Source organism: Otolemur garnettii, unplaced genomic scaffold (genome assembly GCF_000181295.1).
Source record: "Otolemur garnettii isolate 467f Iridium unplaced genomic scaffold, OtoGar3 scaffold00004, whole genome shotgun sequence".
Lineage (NCBI taxonomy): Eukaryota > Metazoa > Chordata > Mammalia > Primates > Galagidae > Otolemur > Otolemur garnettii.
Window position 1 is genome coordinate 39,008,887 of NW_003852399.1, and position 22,337 is coordinate 39,031,223.

At 40.8% G+C, this 22,337-nt stretch overlaps 1 protein-coding gene across 1 annotated transcript in view; it reads right to left on the reverse strand.

Annotated features, from left to right (window-relative positions):
* The window catches only part of ATP6V0D2 (ATPase H+ transporting V0 subunit d2), a 56,410-nt gene that overhangs the window by 27,101 nt on the left and 6,972 nt on the right, over positions 1–22,337 (reverse strand). Inside the window, exon 2 of the mRNA XM_003782506.1 lies at positions 16,938–17,109. Within this exon, the coding sequence (XP_003782554.1) occupies positions 16,938–17,109 (172 nt within the window). The remainder of the gene's footprint in view (positions 1–16,937; positions 17,110–22,337) is intronic.

The window sequence follows — 22,337 nt, forward strand, 5'->3', positions numbered from 1 at the left end:
AAAAAAAAAAAAAAAAGTGTAGACTTTAAGCTTTATTGATAGGACACTGTAAGATATGAAACTCCACATAGAAACAAGAAACCCTTTCAGAGGACAGGTTCCATACACTAGTATGGTCTGGAACTGTTCAAGTAAAGTTCTGTGGTAAAAAGTATTTGTGAATAATTTTTACCCATCTTTATCAGCTATAACATATCCTTGAAAACAGGACTATAATGAACACATTTTTCTGTGCCCTCCAAGAGGCCCGAATCCTATACATGGCCCAGAATAGATACAATGATCATTTTTCAATTGATAGGTATGTTTTTTCCTTTACATTCACGTATTTAGTCATTGGGTAAATAAAAGGGGAGGAAGTAACTGGCTACCTGGTACCTTACCTTAGTTCCCCTTTAGGACTCATAGCTGCTTATTTCTTGCTTTTCTTAAAGGATAATTTCTCCTCCAGGTGAGTTATAATATTAAAGGCTCTTCCAGTGCCCCTCCCCCCTGCAGCCATCCATGTAAATATTCTGGTAACTCACAGAATACCAATGGAGTGATTCTTTGTAATCCCGGTCAGAGGGATTAAATGTGCTGAGAGTGTCTGTCTGAGCCTGCTCTCCACGTGGTCAAGAACAGTGGTGAGTGGATTTCATCTTTATTATGTTCAAAACATCAGTCACGCAGGTTTTGGATAATCTTATTTTTTTCAGACCAGGAAAGAAATAAACAGCTGGAAGGAGAGGAGAGGAGCAAGACTTTCAAACATCGCTGGAATATTAGAGAGCAATCTGCTGATATTTACAAAATCTAAAACCTGCATTTTGGGTGGTGCCTGTAGCTCAAAGGAGTAGGGCCCCAGCCCCATATGCTGGAGGTGGCAGGTTCAAACCCAGCCCCGGCCAAGAACTGCAAAAAAATAAAACTAAAAATAAAAAATAAAAAGGAATGTATTGTTTCAATTTAAAAAAATAAATAAGTAAAAATAAAACCCGCATTTCCTTTCATAAAGCAATTTTATTTCTGGGAATCCATCTTAAAGAGCCTGGAACAAGAAAGTAAAGTATCTGTTCAATGACCTTGGTTGTTGTATAATTTGAAATAGCAAAGAAATGAAACAACCTAGAGGGACAAAAGGTGAACGGTTAAAGAAATTATGCTACACCCAACACAATGGGAGACAATGCGTTCATTAAATAAGATAGTTCTGGCTCCACGCCTGTGGCTTAAGTGGCTAAGTACACCCAAGGTGTACCAGCCACATACACCTAAGGTGGCAGGTTCGAATCCGGCCTGGGCCCACCAAACAACAATGACGGCTGCAACTAAAAAATAGCTGGGTGTTGTGGCGGGCGCCTGTGGTCCCAGCTACTTGGGAGGCTGAGGCAGGAGACTCGCCTGAGCCCAGGAGTGGGAGGTTGCTGTGAGCTGAGATGCCATGGTATTCTACCCAGGGGGACAGCTTGAGGCTCTGTCTCAAAAAAAAAAAAAAAAAAAAAAAAAAGATAGTTCTATATGTACTTCTGTGAAAAATTCATAATAAATTACATTAAGAAAGATAAATTGTGGATAATATAATAGGATCTCACTGTCCTAAAACAAATAAGAAGGCTAATTATGTATATTTATATTTGTGCTTACACAAATATATGTAAAAATATATGTACATATGTAAAGTATTTTTCACATAGGAAAAAATTGGAAATACCTGCATCAAATTTATGAATGGTAGCAACCACTGGGCTCTGGGACATGAGTACTAAAGTAGTCTTCACTCAATCTGTTTACTTTTTTCTAAAAATCAAATCATACAAATAATATTAATGTCATCCTATAGGGTTGTTGTGAGAATTAAATGAATTTAATACATGTAAAGTGATTATAGATGTATTTGCTTGTAGTGAACACTAAGTTTTAATTAAAAAAACCCCAAAACCTTCTCTTTGAGACCAGGTGCAATGGCTCACAGCTGTAATCCTAGCAGTCTGGGAGGCAGAGGCGGGTAGATTGCTTGAGCTCACAGATTCAAGACCAGCCTGAACAAGACCAGAGACCCCCATGTCTAAAAATAGCCAGGTCTTGTGGCCGGTGCCTGTAGTCCCAGCTATTTGTGAGGCTGAGATAAGAGAATCGCTTGAGCCCAAGACTGTGAGTTTGTTGCCAGCTATGATGCCATGGCACTCTACCAAGAGTGACAAAGTGAGACTCCGTCTCCAAAAAAAACCTTCTCTTTGTATTTTTAAATACACAGGTGTTACTTTTCAGTTAAAAAAACAAATAAGATACAATAAAGTAAAATTAGGGCAATTGATATCATCAATGCCAGAGTGAATTTCAGTCTTATCCTGAAAATGAATGTTATGAGACAGCCTCAATGTTTTTTAAACTAAACAATTATTTGGGACGGAGTAATATTTGGACAACAGACGACTGGGCTCAATCCCTCCCCCTGGTGGTCAATTAATGCCTAGCCAGAAAGTTGCCGAGATGCAAGGAAAGAATACCTGAGCCTTGGCCCTGATTTTTAGTCCATTCAGGGGAGAGTTGCTGTAGTAAAGGCATCCTAAACTCTTTCACATCCATTACCTTAATGTCCTTAGCCCCCAAACACCAATTTTGCTGACACCGCGTTGTATCAGTAACCCAGACGCTCTACTGGTTGAACCTGTGTTTTCTGTTCTCTCCTGAATTTGCCTGGCCCAGCCTCATTCACATACAAACATAGCTCTAACCTTTTAAGTCTTAGCTTTACGCAACCTTTTCTCATTCTTACAGGTAAACACTATTCTTGAATACACAAATAAAGTTAGCTACATTTTTAAAAACATGTGAATGTACCTGTGGATGTATTTACTATTTTTTTTGAGACAGAGCCTCAAGCTGTCCCCCTGAGTAGAGTGCCGTGGCATCACAGCTCACAGCAACCTCCAACTCCTGGGCTCAAGCGAGTCTCCTGCCTCTTCCTCCCAAGTAGCTGGGACCACAGGTGCCCACCACAATGCCTATTGTGGTGGCTAAAAGAACGGCTATTTTTTTTTTTTTTGGTTGCAGCCATCATTGTTGTTTGGCAGGCCCAGGCTGGATTCGAACCTGCCACCTTAGGTGTATGTGGCTGGTGCCTTAGCCACTTGAGCCACAGGCACTGAGCTGTATTTACTAATGTATACGTTTTTTTAATCAGCCAGTTTCAGGCATGTGTGATCCATGTGGTCACACAGGCGCCCACAGTTGCTTTAAAGCTCTGTTGTGGTTCTCTTGAAATCATTGAATATTCCTTAAACAGGAGACCTGTATTTTTATTTGTATCAGGACTCACAAAATATGTAGCTAGTTATATTTTTAAATTAAACTCACAGCTCTGCATTGTAGATTAATTACTGTTGCATGACTAAGGGACTCTTTTGAGGTCCCACAGCTGGTATATTATAGACCCAGGTCCGAGTCTTACTTTCTAGTTATAAAAATTTTTCACTTGTGTCAGGGTCACCTGGAGAATTTTTTAAAGAGCAGATTCATAGACCACATCCCAGGACTTACTAAATCACAATTTTTAGAAGTATAGTTTTGGAATCTGCACCTTAAGTAACTCTTCCTCTGGTTAGAGAACAAAGTCTATATTCAATTCATTTCTAATTTTAGGGTCTAGCATAAGCCTTCACTCACAGCAGTCACTTAATAAATGTTACCCTGATTAAATGAGTATCACTCAGTTACAAATAGACCAAGAATTGCTTTGCAGAATAGCACCAGTGTTTTTTTAATTCACAAAGTCCTTGAGAGTTTTAAGCACTGAAGTCCTTATCACCAACTACAGTTGAGACATTTTTGCCCTGCCCTTGCTCTCTGTTGATTCTCTGAATATAAAATCCTTAAGACAGGGCAATCTTTAAGACTGCGGAACAACTTTGCTGGCCAGAGACTCAGAATCACAAATGCACAGCGGTGTCAAAAAAGTCAATCTCATATTATTTGGAATGTGATTATTGAAATCAGAATTTAACACATTAACTTCCACGTGAGTTGTATTAAATTTAGTGAGGCTGAGGCCTTGTGAAGCATATATAACTCACACATCTTTTGGCCTATTTTGACCTAATAAAACACCATGGTCCCAAGGGAAAAATTTTTTTTCTAGTGTGGCAGTCAATGTGTTAAATATTTTGTAGATTTTGAGGTTAGGGATACGCAGAACTCCATACTTCTAAAATGTCCATAACCAGATGGAGGCCTATATAGTCATTTTAAAATTTGTTAGGAAATTGTTTCACCTGGGAAAAATGCTAACAGTAGATATAGAAAAGCTAAGATTGATGAGGTCTTACTCTGTCACCCAGGCTGGAATGTAATAGAGTGAGCATAGCTCACGGCAACTTCAAATCCCTGGGTTCAGGCAATCCTCCAGTCTCAGCCTCCCAAGTAATTGGGATCACAGGCATATGCCACCATGCCTGGCTAATTTTTAAATTTTTTTAGAGGCAGGGTCTATGTTCTTCAGGCTGTTCTTAAACTCCTGGCCTCAAGCCATCCTCCTGTCTTGGCCTCCCAATTGCTGGGATTGGCTGGGCACAGGGGCTCACACCTGTAATCCTAGCACTTTGGGAGGCTGAGGCAGGTGGATTGCTTGATCTTAGAGGTTTGAGACCAGACTGAACAAGAGCAAGACCCTGTCTCTACTAAAAATATAAAAATTAGTCAGGCGTTGTGGCAGCTGCTGATAGTCCTAGCTACTTGGGAGGCTGAGGCAGGAAAACTGGCAGAACGCAGGAGTTTGAGGTTGCCATGGTGCCATGGCACTCTCCCCAGGGGAACAGCAAAGTGAGACTCTGTCTTAAATAAATAAATAATAAATACTATTTTCTGGGTGGCTTAAAAAGCAGAAATTAAAAAAAAAAAAAGAAAGAAAGATAAAATCCTTTACCCTGGGGCGGTGCCTGTGGGTAAGGCGCCAGCCCTGTGTACTGAGGGTGGTGGGTTCAAACCCGGAATCAGCCAGCTAAAACAGCAGTGGCAACTGCAACAAAATGGGTGTTGTGCAGGGACCTGTAGTCCCAGCTACTTGGGAGGCTGAGGCAAGAGAATCACTTAAGCCCAAGAGTTGGAGGTTGCTGTGAGCGGTGATGCCGCAGCGCTCTACCAAGGGCAACATAGTGAGACTCTGTCTCAAAAAACAAAAATAATCCTTTACCTTACTTTCAAATTCTCCCTTCCCTTAACTTAGACTTCTCAGGAATCATTGCCTGCTTTCTCTCACTTATCACAAATCAAGATATTCAATTCTGTTAAGTCTACTTCCCAAATGTATCTAATCACTGTCTGCTCCTTCCTAAGTCTGCTGCTGACAGCTCCAGTCTAAACTTCTTTTTTTTTCCCAAGACAGAGTCTCACTTTATCACCTTGGTAGATTACTGTGGTGTCATAGCTCACAGCAACTTCTTGCCTCAGTCTCCCGAATAGCTGGGAGTACAGGCGCCTGCCACAACACCCAGCTATTTTTAGAGGCAGGGTCTTGCTCTTGCTCAAGCTGGTCTCAAGCTCCTGAGCTCAAGCAATCCACCCACCTTGGCCTCCTGGTGTAAACTTTTAAAATAGCTTCCTCCATGGATTCTCTCCTTTCCGTCCCATCCTTTCAAGGCATCTTTTGTAATACCAACAGATTTATCTTTCCAAGATATAGATCACAGCCCTCTCACTTTCTTTTTTTTTAATTTTTATTTAATTAATTAATTTTTTAGAGACAGAATCCCACTTTTTCATCCTTGGTAGAGTGCCATGGAGTCACAGCTCACAGCAACCTCCAGCTCCTGGGCTTAGGTGATTCTCTTGCCTCAGCCTCCTGAGTAGCTGGGACTATGGGCACCCACCACAATGCCCAGCTATTTTTTGTTGCAGTTTGGCTGGGGCCGGGTTTGAACCTGCCACCCTCGGTATATGGGGCTGGTACCCTACCCACTGAGCCACAGGCACCACCCAGCCCTCTCACTTTCTGGGTTTTTTTTTTGTTTTTTTTTTCTTTTTTGAGACAGAGCCTCAAGCTGTCCCCCTGGGCAGAGTGCCGTGGCATTACAGCTCACAGCAACCTCCAACTCCTGGGCTCAAGCGAGTCTCTTGCCTCTGCCTCCCAAGTAGCTGGGACCACAGGCGCCCGCCACAACGCCCGGCTATTTTTTGGTTGTAGCCGTCATTGTTGTTTGGCGGATCCGGGCTGGGGATTCGAACCCGCCACCTTAGGTGTACGTGGCTGGCGCCTTAGCCGGTTGAGCTATAGGCGCTGAGCCAGCCCTCTCACTTTCTAAGGCACCAAACATTAAAAGGTAAAAACAGGCTTGGCACCTGTGGCTCAAGTGGGTAAGGCACCAGCCACATACACCTAAGGTGGCGGGTTCGAATCCAGCCTGGGCTCGCCAAACAACAATCATGGCTGCAACCAAAAAAAAATAGCCAGGCATTGTGGCAGGCACCTGTGGTCCCAGCTACTTGGGAGACTGAGGCAGGAGACTCACTTGAGCCCAGGAGTTGGAGGTTGCTGTGAGCTGTGATGCCACATCACTCTACCCAGGGGGACAGCTTGAGGCTCCATCTCAAAAAATAAATAAATAAATAAATAAAAATAAAAAGGTAAAAACAAACAAAATACCAGTAAACAAAAGGAAAAGAAAAGCACCTTTGGAATACTATTTGGAGTGACCAGACAACACCTCTGAGGTTCTCTACTTGGGCACTTTATTTTTGAGTATGTACCAGGAAACAGGCACAATAATAGCAACTGCCAATTACTGAACAAGTACTATATGCACAAAAACCTAAGAAGAGGAACTCTCCTACCAGCTAGATGAGAAATGAATGCTTACAGGAGGCAGAAGAGTTCTACCACTCCAGCGCATGGTAAAACCTGGAGAAAAATTCCTCCCCTAGTACCTGAGGGGCAGGCTGCAGCCCAGGAGAAGCATGCAAATGGTGGTGCCCTTTCAGGAGGCGTTCCTTTATTGAATTGGTCTTAGACTCAGGGTCAAGGCCCTTAACCTGTCTAGCTTCTTTACTCTCTCATCCCAGGCCCTCTTCCTCCTGCTCCTGTTTAGGCTCCAGGCCCATCTGAGATGACTTGTCACTTCTAAACAAGAAATCCTTTCATGCCTCCCTTATCCCTTCCACCTGTTCCCTTTTTAAATATTGGCTCCAATTCTACTTTCTCGGCAAAAAAAACTCAAGAGTCTCAAGCTGTTGCCCTGGATAGACTGCCGTGGTGTCACTGCTCACAGCAACCTCAAACTCTTGGGCTCAAGCAATTCTCTTGCTTCAGCCTCCCAAGTAGCTGGGACTGCAGGCGCCCACCACAACCCCCGGCTGTTTTTTTGTTGCAGTTGTCATTGTTGTTTTATCTGGCCCAGACCATGTTCAAACCCAGGAACCTCGGTGTATGTGGCCAGCGTCCTACCCACTGAGCTACTGGCTCCACCGTCTCTGCCAAAGTTTTAAAGTGAGAATTAGTTGTTCCAACTCCTCAGCTCCTCTCATTGGATGTTCAAGTCTCTCTTCTAACTGTTAATCGGTCTTAGTTTCTCCCTGTTTGTGGACACATCTGCTTGCTTCATTAAGCTATGACTGAACTAAAGTTACGTTATTCAGTTTTTGACTACCAGGTGATACCGTGATTGACTTATCTGGGTTGCTGAGGACTTTTCTGGGTTCAGCACTGAGAGTCATCTGTCCTTAACTTCTCAGAATGAACTATCGTGCATGGCATCTTCGTGGACAGCACAATGCAAAGCCTGCGGGTGGTTTATAACACATCACTGGGACAGTCAAAAACTCCGACTGGCCATTACGAATGAATCTTTAAAATTTTTTTTACCATGCGGTCCTTAGCCTCAGGTTCTCAGTAATCTTAGGTGACTCTGAGGTCTGTAACCTAAGATTGCTCATTACTTAAGTTCTGGACATTGTATTTCCTTGGCCATCCTATACTCAGAAATTTTATATCCCCTGAGGTAGGATACTTTGAACACTTGAGAGAGTTATTTTTAAAAGATGTCTAATTTCAAAAGGGAGGAGACATTGAAATGCTGCTGGAAAGTGTTGGATAGAAAGTAAAGAAAAATAAAACAGCTCAGGCCTATATTAAACCGTCTCTTCTATTCTCTTCATTAAAATGCTATTAGATTCACTCCTTTGTTTCACACACTGTGTATAATTATAGTATACAAAACCTCCAGATCTTTCTGCTATTAAGTATTTAAAAATATCCATTCCAGACTTTCAAAACAAGTTTCACTTGTACAGTAATTATATCACATAAAATGTGCAATGCTTAAGATTATCTTTATTACATCAACTTAGACTTATTCTATTAGAGTTGATTCAATCATTTCTATAATGTTACCCTGGACATTTCCTAATAGGACAGAAATTCTATTTGATGGAAATTAATAGGTGCTTGTGAGACACTTGACCTTGGGAAATATTCTGGAAGAGAAATAAGAAAAACGGCTTCAGAACTGTGGGACATCTTTCCCGTTTATATACCTTTTGTTATTGTAATAAATCTCTAAGCTCTCCAGAAAGCAGCTACATGCTGCCAGGGCTGGCAAGTCACGTAATACCATGGAACAAACCATAGACTGAGATTCAGAAGACCCAGGCTCTGGTGCAGTGGGATCTGATCTCTGACAGGGAGTTAATGCTCTCTGTGTAGACAGCTGTTGAGAGAAACTGGTGAAAGTATTTGTGAACATGCCTTCCAAGGGGTAAAGCTGAGACACCACAAGGAAACATTTTTCATCAGGGATGCACATCAGAATAAACTAGGTGTCTTTCAAAGTACAGCTGGGCCCCACTCAAGGGTCAACTAAATCAGAATCTCCTGAAGTAGGTAAAGGTCAGGAATATGCATAATTTTTGAAGATCCACAGATATTTCAGATTTGCATGCTTTGTTTGTAACTACTAGGACAGTGGGAAGATCATTAGCTCTCAGACTGATGGACCTAGAATGGAGTCTCTTTCAGATCTCTTACCTTAGTGACTTTGAAAAATTCAGTAATTTATTAACCTTCAGTTTCTCTAATTAAAAAATAGAGAAAATATAAAAGTAAATACCTGTTTTGCAGAATTCTTGTGTAGAGACACAGGTAAAACATCTAGGTCAGAGTAAATAAACTTCAGGGATCTGATAAATCACCTAAATATATGAAGCATGTAAGCGATAGGGAGTGTTGGAGACTGTGGCTAACTGAACAATGCAAGCCCTGACAAATGTACTTTTAAAATGTTGTTGTTTTTTTAAACCCTGAGCTGGCCTCACAAAATGTATCTGCATGGGTGACATTCAGTTTTTACCTAACATATTGGCTAATAAGTAACTAATTTTCCAGTACTATATAAAATATAAATGTTGCGTTCTCAGAAAATGTTTTTCTAGCTCTGTGTAAGGTATTGTTAAACACAGAATTATATATTGATTCAACAAATATTCAATGCCCATTAAGCATGTACCAGAGATACTAAAATAACTAATCCAAAGAGTACACAACAAATAGGAAGAATAGATACATTAAAATGTGTTCTTTTGGTAACAATACTAATACTTTCCAATTCCAATTTTGTATTAATCTCCCCAGGGCTTTGTGACTATCTGTATTCTTGTATACAATTTTGAAACATTGCTAATGACTAGAAATATTTGAAGTTTTAAACAATACATTTTATCATGGTAGTTTACTGTGAAATGAGGATGCTTACTCAGTTAATGCGAAGGCTCCTTCCAGTTCTAAGATCCTATGTGTAGCAGCCCATACAGCCTATGGCTAGGAGGAGTGAGAGTTATAGGAAACACCTGTAATGGAACACCTTGGTGAACAGGGCATGGAGAGAGATTTAGTTCTAACTAGCATGAGCGAGCTCGCGAGACGAGAGCACTGGTGAATTGGCAGTCTCTACACCTGTGGGGTTGAGAGGCACGAGCTCAGCCTTATATTAGGCTGGAGGAGCAGGCAGTCGGGAGCATGCGCAGTCTATCATGGATACACTTACTCTGTCTCCTCTCCTGCCTGCGGAACGCCAGCAGGGCGTCTCTCTGCTGAAGATTACCAAGCTCTGCTAAAGATTAAGCTCTATCTGTTCTAAGAAGACTGCTTTACTCTGAGACTCTCTCTTGCGCGTGCTCTCTCTCTCTCTCTCTCTCTCTCTCTCTCTAGCTAAAAAGTAGATAGCCCTCAGGCACCTAAGAGAAACTATTCCTGAGCAAGTAGCTTAGCGGTCTGCGTCTGGAACCTGCCTAAGCTGGGCCTGAGACCTGGCCAGTCCCGGGCCCTGACAAGGGGTGTCAGAAGCGGGACGGTGAACGCCACTGACAAATGGTGCTGTGAGCAGGATTCAGTGAATGGGGACCAAGAGGGAAATAAGCTTTAGCAAAATAAGAAAAAGAAGAGAAATAGAAACGCTTAGAGGGAAAAGAAATATCTAAGAAAACCTAAGAAAGACAGCTGATGATAGGCCTTTCTCATTCGGTTTTTTCTCTTTCCTACATTTTCTCTTTCCAAATTCTAACTACTTCTGTGGGAGAAAAGTGGGTAAAAGCTTTTAGCCTCTTCTGTGAAGCAACTAGAGGGGGGAAAAAAGCCTTTACACAAGAGGGAAAGAGAAAAGAGAACTAGAAGATAAGAACCTTTAGCAAACAAGCCTTTGCCTCAGGGGTGAGAAAAACCTTCGGTAAAACAGCAAAGAAAGTTTGGGAATAGGTTGCAAGAGTTAAGTCAGGGGAGAGAACTTTCGACTGCCTTCCCCTAGTATCTTCGCCCAATGCTAGCAGGAAGTAGCTTTTGAGAGACCGACGCCCAAATCCCTTTTTTGGCAGTTAAGAGTTCTGTTTAAAAAGAATTGAGGTAGATTGAGGCTGGTGAAGAAATAGTGGAAATAGTTCTGTAAAACAACGAAGACCCCAGAGTGAAAAACAGCTAAAGAGCTCCTGTCTCTTTAAGGCAGCCAAAGGTTCTAAGAATTGAAAAGGGAAGATTGTGGAAAGGCCAAAAGGAAAAAAAAACCGGTAGAGAAAAATCATGGCAAATGAGATGCAGCAGTTGAAATGGTTGAGAGATCAGATGAATCTTGTAGTAGAAGCAGGTAAATGCTATATTGACAGGCCAACTCACATTGGGCAGCTGGAAGATCGGAGGGTAAATCCCCCAGTTAACATCAAATGCCATAAACGTGGGAAGCTAGGCCATAAGAGAAGAGTTTTAAAAGGGACAAGAATGCTGAATGCTAAAAAGGAACAAAGAGCATGTAAACCTCCAGGTGTGTGTCCCAAGTGTAAAAAAGGCTTTCATTGGGCAAACAAATGCCGTTATCAATTTGATAGAGGTGGAACACCTTTATTGTACGGAAATTATCAGTTGGGCCAGAATCGGGGCCCACTGGTAAATGAAAGAAAAAAGTTTAATATTTTCATTTCAAACCATTCTCATAAACAGTATAATTCAATTCTATGCCATGGGAGCACTCTGCCAGCTTGGTTAGACCTGTGGTGCCTTAGTGTAAAACGGGAAATTAAACCAGACCAGTGGATGATGGAGAACAATTACGTTAAATTTGTCTGTGGAATATTAGGTTATCCTGCGTGGTGAAGGGGTAACCGACCTCTCATCAGTGTCTGTGCTCTATAATGGGGTCCAGCTAAGGAGACTGCACACGGCCCAAAGGGGAAGAAGTGTCACTCGGAAGCAAGTGAAGCCTTTGGGAGATTAAGAGGTGAGAACAAAGGGACAGAAGAGTAAAAGTTAAAACACCTCTGTGCTAGGAAACTCCATTTGGAAAAAAAGAGTCTGGAATCAGTTAGCAAAAATTTCGCTGGAAAAGCAGCTTGAAAGCAGGAAAAACTCTGCTATGGAGAAATTGTGAAGGGTGGTACTTTCCCGACCATGAGTAACAGTTCCACGAGAGGAACTGCCAAGTGTGGAACCATTAGTCCTCGAGTAACAGTCTTTTGATCTGTGAAGGGTGGACTTGGAGACCTCGAGTAGCAAAATCTTTGGAATAGTGAGAGAAAAATTCTTGATTTCAAAGATTGCAAGGAAAGTGTTCTCTTTTGTTCCTTCGTTAAGTAAATATCAAAGGAAAGTTCCTACAGTTACAGAAATGGCAAATTCTCTCAGGAAAGATTTCGCAGTTTTCTGTTTAAAAAGACCTTTAAGGGAATTAACATCACAATCATCGTTTTTTCTCTCAGTGGCTAATAGTTTACATCTCTATTGGGCTTCCTCATTTAAAGGCCCATACCTGGAATTCTGAACTCTGACATTTACCATCTTTTGCCTAGAAGGAAAAGGGCTAGATAACCGGAAGAACTGCCCTTATCACATTGTTATTTTGTTCGTATATAAAAGGGGGGGAATGTAGCAGCCTGTATAGCCTATGGTTAGGAGGAGTGAGAGTTATAAGAAATACCTGTAATGGAACACCTTGGTGAACAGGGCATGGAGAGAGATTTGGTTCTAACAAGCATGAGAGAGCTCGCGAGATGAGAGCATTGGTGAATTGGCAGTGTCTACACCTGTGGTGGTGAGAGGCACGAGCTCAGCCTTATATTAGGCTGGAGGAGAAGGCAGTCAAGAGGCATGGGCATTCTATCACGGATCCACTTACTCTGACTCTGTCTCCTCTCCTGCCTGCAGAACGCCAGCACAGCGTGTCTCTGCTGAAGATTACCAAGCTCTGCTAAAGACTAAGATCTATCTGTTCTAAGAAGACTACTGCTTTACTCTAAGACACTCTCGCTCTCGCTCTCTCCAGCTAAAGTAGAACCCCTCAAGCACCTAAGAGAAACTGTTCCTGAGCAAGGTAGCTTAGCGGTCCGTGTCCGGACCCTGCCTAAGCCGGGCCGGAGACCTGGCCAGTCCTGGGCCCTGACAAGGGGTGTCAGAAGCAGATCCTGACACCTATGAGTAAGAAATCAGTGGGATCTTCATGTAAGAGAAGCCACTGACCAAATGACTCACAGTCAGTCTTAGAACTGGAGTATATTCCAGTGTATTTTGGGCAAATTTTCTTTATCTGAGATTTGTCTCCCAAGCTCAAAATACAAAACCTGGCAGCTTTCTGACTCCGTTAAATTCGGGCTGCCCTCTGTCATCATCGTGGTCAGATGTACTAAACTCAGTTAAAATCTAAGCAAAACAATTTCACAAAGACTACTGTTGGCGGGACCCAATTATCAGGGACTTTATCTAACAAATGGAATCAATGTAACCTGGTTCTTTGTACCCTCTGTGAATCCCCAACAATAAGAAAAGAGTATTTCTAACATTTATTTCAAATTGTGACTCCTCCCCTTGTTACATCTTTGATCTGGGCAAATTATTTCACTTACAGTTTAGTTCCCGCATCCTTAGAATGGTGCTAAGCATTGAGTGGGACATGCCCAGAGGATTAAATGGGACGATGTTTGTGAAACCGTTAGCTTTACCAGCTAAGAGCTCTTGGCGATCATGATATTCTGTAAGTGGTGCCTAGTATTTTGATTATCGTTTCTACTTCAACACAAGTAGAGTCATCTTGTCATTCTGCTTGGGAATCTTTAATGTCTCCATTATGGTCCATTTTTGCATATTATAGAAGCTAAATTATATTCAAATTATTCATTTTTACTGGAGACATCAATGCTTGCAAAGCCTTTCTCTTGTGCAATCACCGAAGGTTAGATAGGAGCTCGGATATGCCTCATTCCAAAGCCCAAGCGCTTTCTAATTCACGCTAACCATTATGGAGAGGGGGGAAGAATTCAATGAACAAAACTGGCCTCTTGTTTCATCTTTTACATCTTGAGTTTCTCTTTATGATTTTTATTTTTAAGAAGAAATACCTTCAAAACAAAGGACACACACAGGCTTAAACTCTGGTGTGATAAAGCGGAGCCTCTTCGCCTGGCACGGAAGTTTCTATAATCTGGCTGCAGTTGGCTTCTCCGGGAGCCTTTCCCATTTCTCTCCTTCCCTTTCCGCATATCCCATTACACCCAAGATGGCACCACGCACGTCCATCCTTCAACTCCAGGTGCTGAGCCTTCTTGCCCACTGTCAAATTCTACCCCATTTCCAGGCTCAGCAACAATGTTAGCCCTTCTGGGAAAACTTTTCAAAGTCCCTGGACTGAGTCAGATCCAAGTTCATATCTGATCTTTATTCCTGCTTAACTGCGTATTTGGTATAATTGCAAATTGTTAGAAAATGTCAGCATCTGTGTCTCGCCTAAAAATAAGATGGGGAGAATAATCCTAACCCATAGTGCTTATAGGACTGGTTACGGCAGATGAGGAACGTTGGCATTAACCACATTCCTCAGGTATACCAGCAATTCCTTCCTTCCTGCAACAATGGTCATTTCTTCTCTGAGTTTATTTATAGAAATGGTGCAGGAAGAACTGGAGAGCTGAGAGAAATAATTTGAGCTAGTTCTGTAGTCTCATTCTTCATACCAAAATAAACTCTAGGATGGACCAAAGTCTTAAGTGTAAAATATAAAACATCAGGAGCAACAAACAAATGGAAGAAAAGACAAATTTATTTATGAATTTGGAGTGAAGGTCTTTCTAAGCAGGGTACAGTAAAATAGAAGCCAAAATAGGAAAGTACTAATTAAAAATGCTCAATGTTCATGATGCAATCTTGCTATGTTGCAAAGTGTTCAATTTTTCCACAAAAATAACAATAGAAATTATACTAAACCAACAATAGTTTTGCAACATATACTATGGAGGACTAACTTTCTGATTCTACAAAGAGCCCTTACAAACCAATTAAAAATGCCAACAACTCTAATGCCAACTATACTTAAATAGTAACAATGCAACAATCAATTTTGCTCATAAATATAAAGTGAAGCAAAGAGATACCATTTTTTAAACTTACTGGACCAGGAAATATTAAGCAGAGACTATTCAGTCTTGGTAACAGTGTAATGATATAGGCTCTTTTATAATCTACTTTGAAGAGATGCAAATTGGTGCTACCTCTGTTAACAAAAACTTAGCGATATTTACCAAAATAAAAAAAGCACATTCCACTGACTCACCACTTGCACTGCTAAAATTGAGCCTAGAAATTCAAGATCTGCATACAAATAAGCTAATTGCAAGATCTATTGTAATGAAAAAAATAAAAATCTCATTTGTCACTCTAGGACTGATAAATGGAGTCATGACACATAAAATATACAAACTGTTATTTTAAAAGAATGGTATTCACCAGGACATTTCTAAGAACTATTATGTGGGGGAAAAAGTACAAAAGGAATGATTCCACTTGTATAAATGAAATGTGGAGGAGGTGGGAGTGTATGTCAGTACTACCTAAGAAACTGAAAAGTAGTTACTTTTGGGAAACTGGGTGGGGAGAAAGGGACATGTAGAATAGAGCAGTATTTTTATTTTATCTTTTTCCAAGTTCTTGAAAGATTATAATCATGCCTCTTAATAATTTTTCTTTTTTTCTTAAAGATATTCCTTCAGTAGAGTTGACCCTCCAATGGCATGATGTGATATGAAATCCCAAACAGAAGGGACTTTGTTCACTTCTGGTCTGACCCACGAACAATAATAAAAGTTTACAATGATTTTCCTTTGTGCCAAAGGCCATGGCGTGTTTTCTGGTTGCCACATTCCATTTTCATATTCCAAGAAACACCATCAGCTATAGTGTGGGAAATCTTGCTGACTGGCATGTTGTTTTCCCCTCAATTTAATGACATGTGTAGCAGGTGGGGTCCATCTAACTTCGTACAGGGCAGCAGATACATTAGGGAATTCTTAGTTCCATTCGCTTGTTCCCTGGACTCAAAGGTAGAACCGTTATTTGTAGAATGGAAGAACAGATGATGAAGAAACGGAAGGATGGAAGAAGGAATAAAAGGCTCAAGGGAGTCCCTGGTCAGATAAGCTGATTCTTTTCACTCCCTGATCCTTGGACCATATCATTTTCCAAGTGACTAAACACAATCACACCAAGGGAGGCTGAAACGGGGCTTTCAGAAGGCCCCCTGCCACCTGCTTTGTCCAGCCTTTCTCTTAGTTTCTGGAACCTGCTTCTAAAAATTCCAAGTCCTCCTCCAAAGCCCTGCTTTCTCACATCCCAAGGTACACACTTCTAATTTCTTATCTTTAGGGCTGAGCACAGCATCTGACAAGAAATCCTGTTCTTTTGTTCCCTTTTGGACTAATTTTTGGCTTATACAACCCAGCATTTTCTTCGCTGTTAGCTTCTTTCCACAACTATATTGAGTGCCTGGGTGCCAGGCCCAGTCTAGGGGTTGGATCTAGTCTTCCTAATTTTGTACTGTACATCTACACTTTATCTACATAGCACACAGCTCATCTACTGTCAGCAAGGAGACCTGGAGAGCCAAAAGCTATTTCATACGGCTCATTTGAGCACTAAATACAATTTATTAATAGATGTAATAAAATACAATGTACTATTAGAGATTTGAAACTTTTTTTAGAATAAGAAGCTTAGAACCTCTGGTGATGGATAAAAATAAAACACATACAATTTTGACAGGGGCCACTTATACTGTTACTGAATTAAAAGAGGGAGACATAGCCATAAGAATGATTTGTGCTATTTCAACCTCACCTTCACAAGTCATCCAAAAATATCACATAATATTTACCTTCAGAAGTAACACTTTAAGAATCAGTACCACGTATTTTTTGAAGGGAAAATTGAAAATATTGCTTTAGATGGAGGCTATTTACTACCTACATAATCATGTTTACGAATAAATCTATCTTACAATGTGAAAGTATGTCTCTCTGAGCTTATTGGTTGCTAAAAGGTAAATGTTTTCAAATTTACAAACAATGGAAAAATTGTAGGTCTCACTCTGGCTGAATACCCTACCTGTCACTGTTGGGGGGCATTTGTACAACTACCTTGGGGCTTATTAGGACTTTTTATTATCACTTACGTCATGTAGGTGAAAAATGTGCTGAGGGGCTCCAAGGAATGATTCCGGAAGTAGTCGAATTCTCTGCATAACCTTTTTCTCATCTCAGTGTCAATTTTGGAAACAGTAAGAGGATTTGTTTGATTAGCCAAGAAGTTGCCATAATCAGTGGTCTGGAGATGAATTTTCAGATCTGTAATTAAATAAAACCCCAAATCAGGTTAAAGTTTGAGGATACATGAGTAACTTTTTCAACATGAATTGAATTTATAGTCACTTTATGGTACATACATAACTTATCTTAGTAGGCTTTAACATAAGGTCTATATAGGATCTAGATGGCAATGTTTATTTCTAAAGCAATGAAAAATTCAATGACTATTTCAGCACACCACGAGATTTTCAGTTACCTAAGAAATTTGATTTTACTTAGCAGAGCTTAAAAAAAAATAACAAATGCTAGTCCATTGATGGCAAATGTTTTACCTGACCTAGTTTTAGTCATTTGGGTATAGCTGTTCAGTAAATCATTGAAAAGGATACTAAGGCTCTATCCCTATTTATAGAAAGGAGAAATTTATTACTAATAACTATTCTGGGTCTGAGGGTGAAATAGTCATTACTGCTATATTTCAACATCCTTCTATTACAGGTAAAGAAACTTGAAGCTCAGTGGAGCTAACCAGTGGAATTATATAATGGTTGAGCTCGTACTAGGAGATGAGTCTCCTTACTCTTAATATCCAACATCCTTCCCAGCAGACCATGCCATGCATCCTTTAAATGTCAGTTTGGGTTTTGGTTGCCAGACAGTTAGATTGAATTGAATGGCAGCTTCGTCTGTGGTCACTTCCTCCTGAATAAACCACGTGTGTTCTGGCATCCATACTTCTGTTCTGACACAACTCCATTCTCTTAAATTTCTCCTCCAAACTCTTTTCAGATTTGCTCATTATAATGTCCCCTTCGATGTCTGGTTATAACATTAAAATAATGTCTCCAGTGATTGAGTGCTTATTATGTGCCTGGTATTGTACTAAGCATGTATTATCTCATTTAACACTCATGGCAATCTTAATCAGGTAGGATTGATTTTTATGCCCTGGTACAGAGAAAAGCAATAAAACCCAGAGAGGTTAATAATTTGCTCAAGATCATATAGATAAAACTGTGATTCTAAGTCAGGTTTATCTGACTTCAAAGTTACTTAAAACCTTATTTTATTGCCAACTAGTTCGATTAAATTATTGCACCTTCAATCTCACCAGAAATTCAAAGTACTTTGATAATGCCTCCTGCATGACACCTATTACAGGATACTACCAGGTGTCCCCAAAGTTGCCCATAAAGTTGTACCACAAAGGAAAATAGGAAATTGTAGCTAAATGCACCTTTATTTACAAAATATTCATTACAATATTTTATGAGGAGGTGACCAACACATAAAGAAAATTTTGTAAATATTTTATAATTTTGTAACAGATTTTGTAAATGTGCATTTAGTTATAATTTCCTATTTTCCTTTCCGGTGTGACTTTATGGGCGACTTTGGGGACACACTATAACATGAGTATGTTAACCCAAAAAGGAAGTTACACTGTCTCTGTATAAATGTATCATTCAAACATTTAAGTATGTAATATGTACTGTCACTGGCAGGAGACCCAAAGATAAATCAGACATATTATTGTTTTTGGCTGGGGCTGGGCTTGAACCCACCACCTCTGGCATATAGGGCCGATGCCCTACCCCTCTGAGCCACAGGCACCACCTGTTTTGGGTTTTTTTTTGAGACAAGAGTTTCACTTTGTCACTCTGGGTAGAGTTCCTTGCTGTCATAGCTCACAGCAACCTCCAACTCCTGGGCTCAGGCGATTCTCTTACTTCAGCCTCCCAAGTAGCTGGGACTACAGGTGCCGGCCACAATGCTCGGCTATTTTTAGAGATGAGGTCTTGCTCTGGCTCAGGCTGGTCTGGAACCTGAACTCAGCGCAATCCACCCACCTCGGCCTCCCGGAGTGCTAGGATTACAGGTGTGAGCCACCACTCCCGACCTCAATATGATGTCTTAAAATACATATACATTGTGGTGTGGACTGAAATTAAGGCTGTTGAGGCAGAAAAGTTTGATGGCTATTTAGCCAAATGTGAAAATAGCCCTGGGAAGATGCGTACACATACAATGTTGGGTATGTTCCAGAATCTGCTACGAGCTGAAAGGCTTCTATGAGAAAGATTACAGTCATTGGCTGCAGACACCAACATATAGACTGAAACGTGGTACCTGCAAGATGGTCAGTAAAGCTTCACGATTCAGAAACAAATCCATGTCCTTCTCAGTGTCACTTATAGATTAATCAGTATATCAACAATTTGAGGAACACAAGGTAAGATTATCTGCTCAGGTACAGGATGTAAGCCAGCAATGGTATGACCTTCTCAAGACGTTTAATTTGAAAGCCTGCCAGACGTGACCAGTAGTCATGGAATGGCTCAGTCAACAGAATTAACATCTGCATCACCTCAAATCCTCACTTTACAGCAAAATCTACTCTCATTTGTCTTTCAGCCTGGCTTACTTCACTTAACATGATGTCCTGCAGGCTCATCACTGTTGTCTCAAATGACAGGATTTCCTTCTTTTTAAAGGATGAATAGTGTTCCATTGTGTATTTACATCACATTTTCTTTGTCTATTCATCCACTGATGGACATTTCGGTTGATTCTATCTCGGCTATTGTGAATAATTTTGCAATAAATACAGGAGTGCAGACACCTCTTTGACATATTGATTTCATTTCCTTTGGATATACACCCAGTAGTGGGGTTGCTGGATCATATGCAGGTTCTATTTTTAATTTCCTTTTCTCCCACTTAATGCTTCAGCAGCACTGAACTGCTTTGAGCGTCTTGCTCACGTCATCCCTGTGCTGATTCATGGAGTGCTTTCGGCACTCTTCCTTTTCCTCCACGCTTAGCTAGCACTTTGGGCTCATCTCTGGCTTAATCTCCTTCAAGAAACTTTCTTAAACTTCTTGCTCCCATCCCTCTGGACTTGGGTCTCATCTTCTATGTTCCCATCAGGACCTGATCTTTATGGCCAAACTTAGCACACTGTTTGGATCACCTGTTTGTGGTTGCCTGCTCCCCCACCAGATTGCCAGCTTCCTTGAGGTTGAGGAATATGTTAATAATATGTCTGGGTCTGGACACAGTGGCTCATGCCTGTAATCCTAGCATTCTAGGAGGCTAAGGCAGGTGGATTGCTTGAGCTCATAAGTTTGAAACCAGCCTAAGCAAGAGCAAGACCCCATCTCTAAAAAATAGCCAGTGTGGTGGGGGGCACTTATCCTTCCAGCTACTTGGGAGGCTGAGGCAAGAGGATTGCTTAAGCCTGAGAGTTGGAGGTTGTTGTGAGTGTGACAAAGTGAGAATCTATCTCAAAAAAAAAAGCCCATATCATATTGTATATAAGTATATGTAATTTTTATTCATAAATTTTAAAAAAAGGTGGTAGAAAAGGAGGAGTAAGAATGGAAGCCCGAGAAATAAGCAGGTTTGTCCCAGGAAGGGTTTGCTATGACATCTTTATCCCGAGGATAACAGGATAGCATTGTGGTCTATGAATTGATCACTCTGAGAGCTGGGCAGGGTGGATGTGCAATTAGGTACTATTTGGTTCTTGGTGGCCAAGATTCAAGAGCACAGGCATTCTTCTTTAGTGCCTGGAGTAGATTCTACAACAGAAATGCTATTTATCAGGACTGCAGAATTTATTTGCTCAATTACTTATTTAATTAATTTAAAACAATTCTATTTTGTTGCCATGCCTCGTTTGGCTTTTATTTTGGTAGTTTAGATTTGTATGCGATTTGACAGTTTGCATTCTCAGCCCCAAGGAATATTTGCCAACAGAAGTGACACAAATGGTATTTCTTTAAAAACCATGATATTTTGCTCATGTGACATATGTTTCTTTAAAGCTTAAATAAGCTCTCAAACCTTTCAGCTGCCAGGGAAATGCTGAAATTAAATGTCTCCAGTATTTCATACCCTGTAGGAATCTTATACTATAGTTGGTGAAGAGGCAAATGGAATAGAAAGATCTCTACTTTCCTGGCACCAAAACGATCTCAGAAATACTGGCATTCAGGCCTATAATGCCAGCACTCTGGGAAGCCGAGGCAGGTGGTATTGCTTGAGCTCAGGAGTTCAAGAACAGCCTGAGCAAGAGTGAAACCCCATCTCTACAATAAATAGAAAATTACCTGTAGTCCCAGCTGCTTGGGAAGCTGAAGCAAAAGGATCTGCCTGAGCCCTAGAGGTTGAGGATGCTATGAGCTAGAAATACTTGCATTCAAATTCTAAGAAAATCTTAGGATCTGAAATGTTTTCTCTGAGATGATAGACTGCCACAATAATAGTGCTTATGGTTTTATAATTTTCAAAATGGGCTCACTTAATTTTTTCCCCCTGCATTTCCCCAAATGCTCATCTTATCTAAATATGTATGGGAGTAGTGTGACTTTAATGGTCAAATAAATTTCCAATAAGTAAGATTTTTACTGTATAGAAACTGAACGCCTTTAATATACCAATGTAAACGTTTTCTTTGAACAGAGTATGGTAAGAACCTCCCAAGCCACAAAAAAACAAGAAGCCTTCTACAGAGCACCCTTGGGAAAATTATATTACTTTTTTATCCAAGGAGGTAGTGGTGTTTTTTTTTTTCTTCATTAAAATGAGGAAATGGAACGTTTTCTAAATGGTGGGATCCCTGTGGACTAAATCAACTTAATAGGTCTCACATAGCAATAGAAAGGAATAGATTATGCTATTGTAACAAACATCAGAGTATGTCATGGAGGTGTGTAAATGTGTGTACACAGAATCATAATGCAAAAATGTGCCTTCTATGGGTTGCAGGCAGTGGGTAAAGGGAATTATCAGAGCTCACTTGGCTAGTGAGTCCAGAAAGGAACTGAAACTTCACGATTATCTTCTATTAACTTGTTGGCAGTCAACGTCTAGACAGTTCTTTTTGTTTCTATGCAGCTTCCAGTTTGGGCCTCTCTATCAAATGTGAATGTTGAGATCTTTCACATCCAGCTTGGTTATGACAGAAGAGCCTGTAGAGGTCCCTGTCCAGAGTGCTACCCATGCAGCCCCTGAAGTCTTTCCTAACCCTTTGAGGGTGCTGAGCTTAGGGAAGTTACCCAACTTTGCTGAGCTCAGTTTCCTCATCTGGAAAATGCATACAGAGTTCATGCCTGCAGGTTATTGTGAAAATAAGATGATGCAGAGAGGTGAATAGCCAGCATAAAGGAGCCACTACACAGGCAGCGCCTATGGCTCAAAGGAGTAGGGTGCCGGCCCCATATACTGGAGGTAGCAGGTTCAAACCCAGCCCTGGTCAAAAA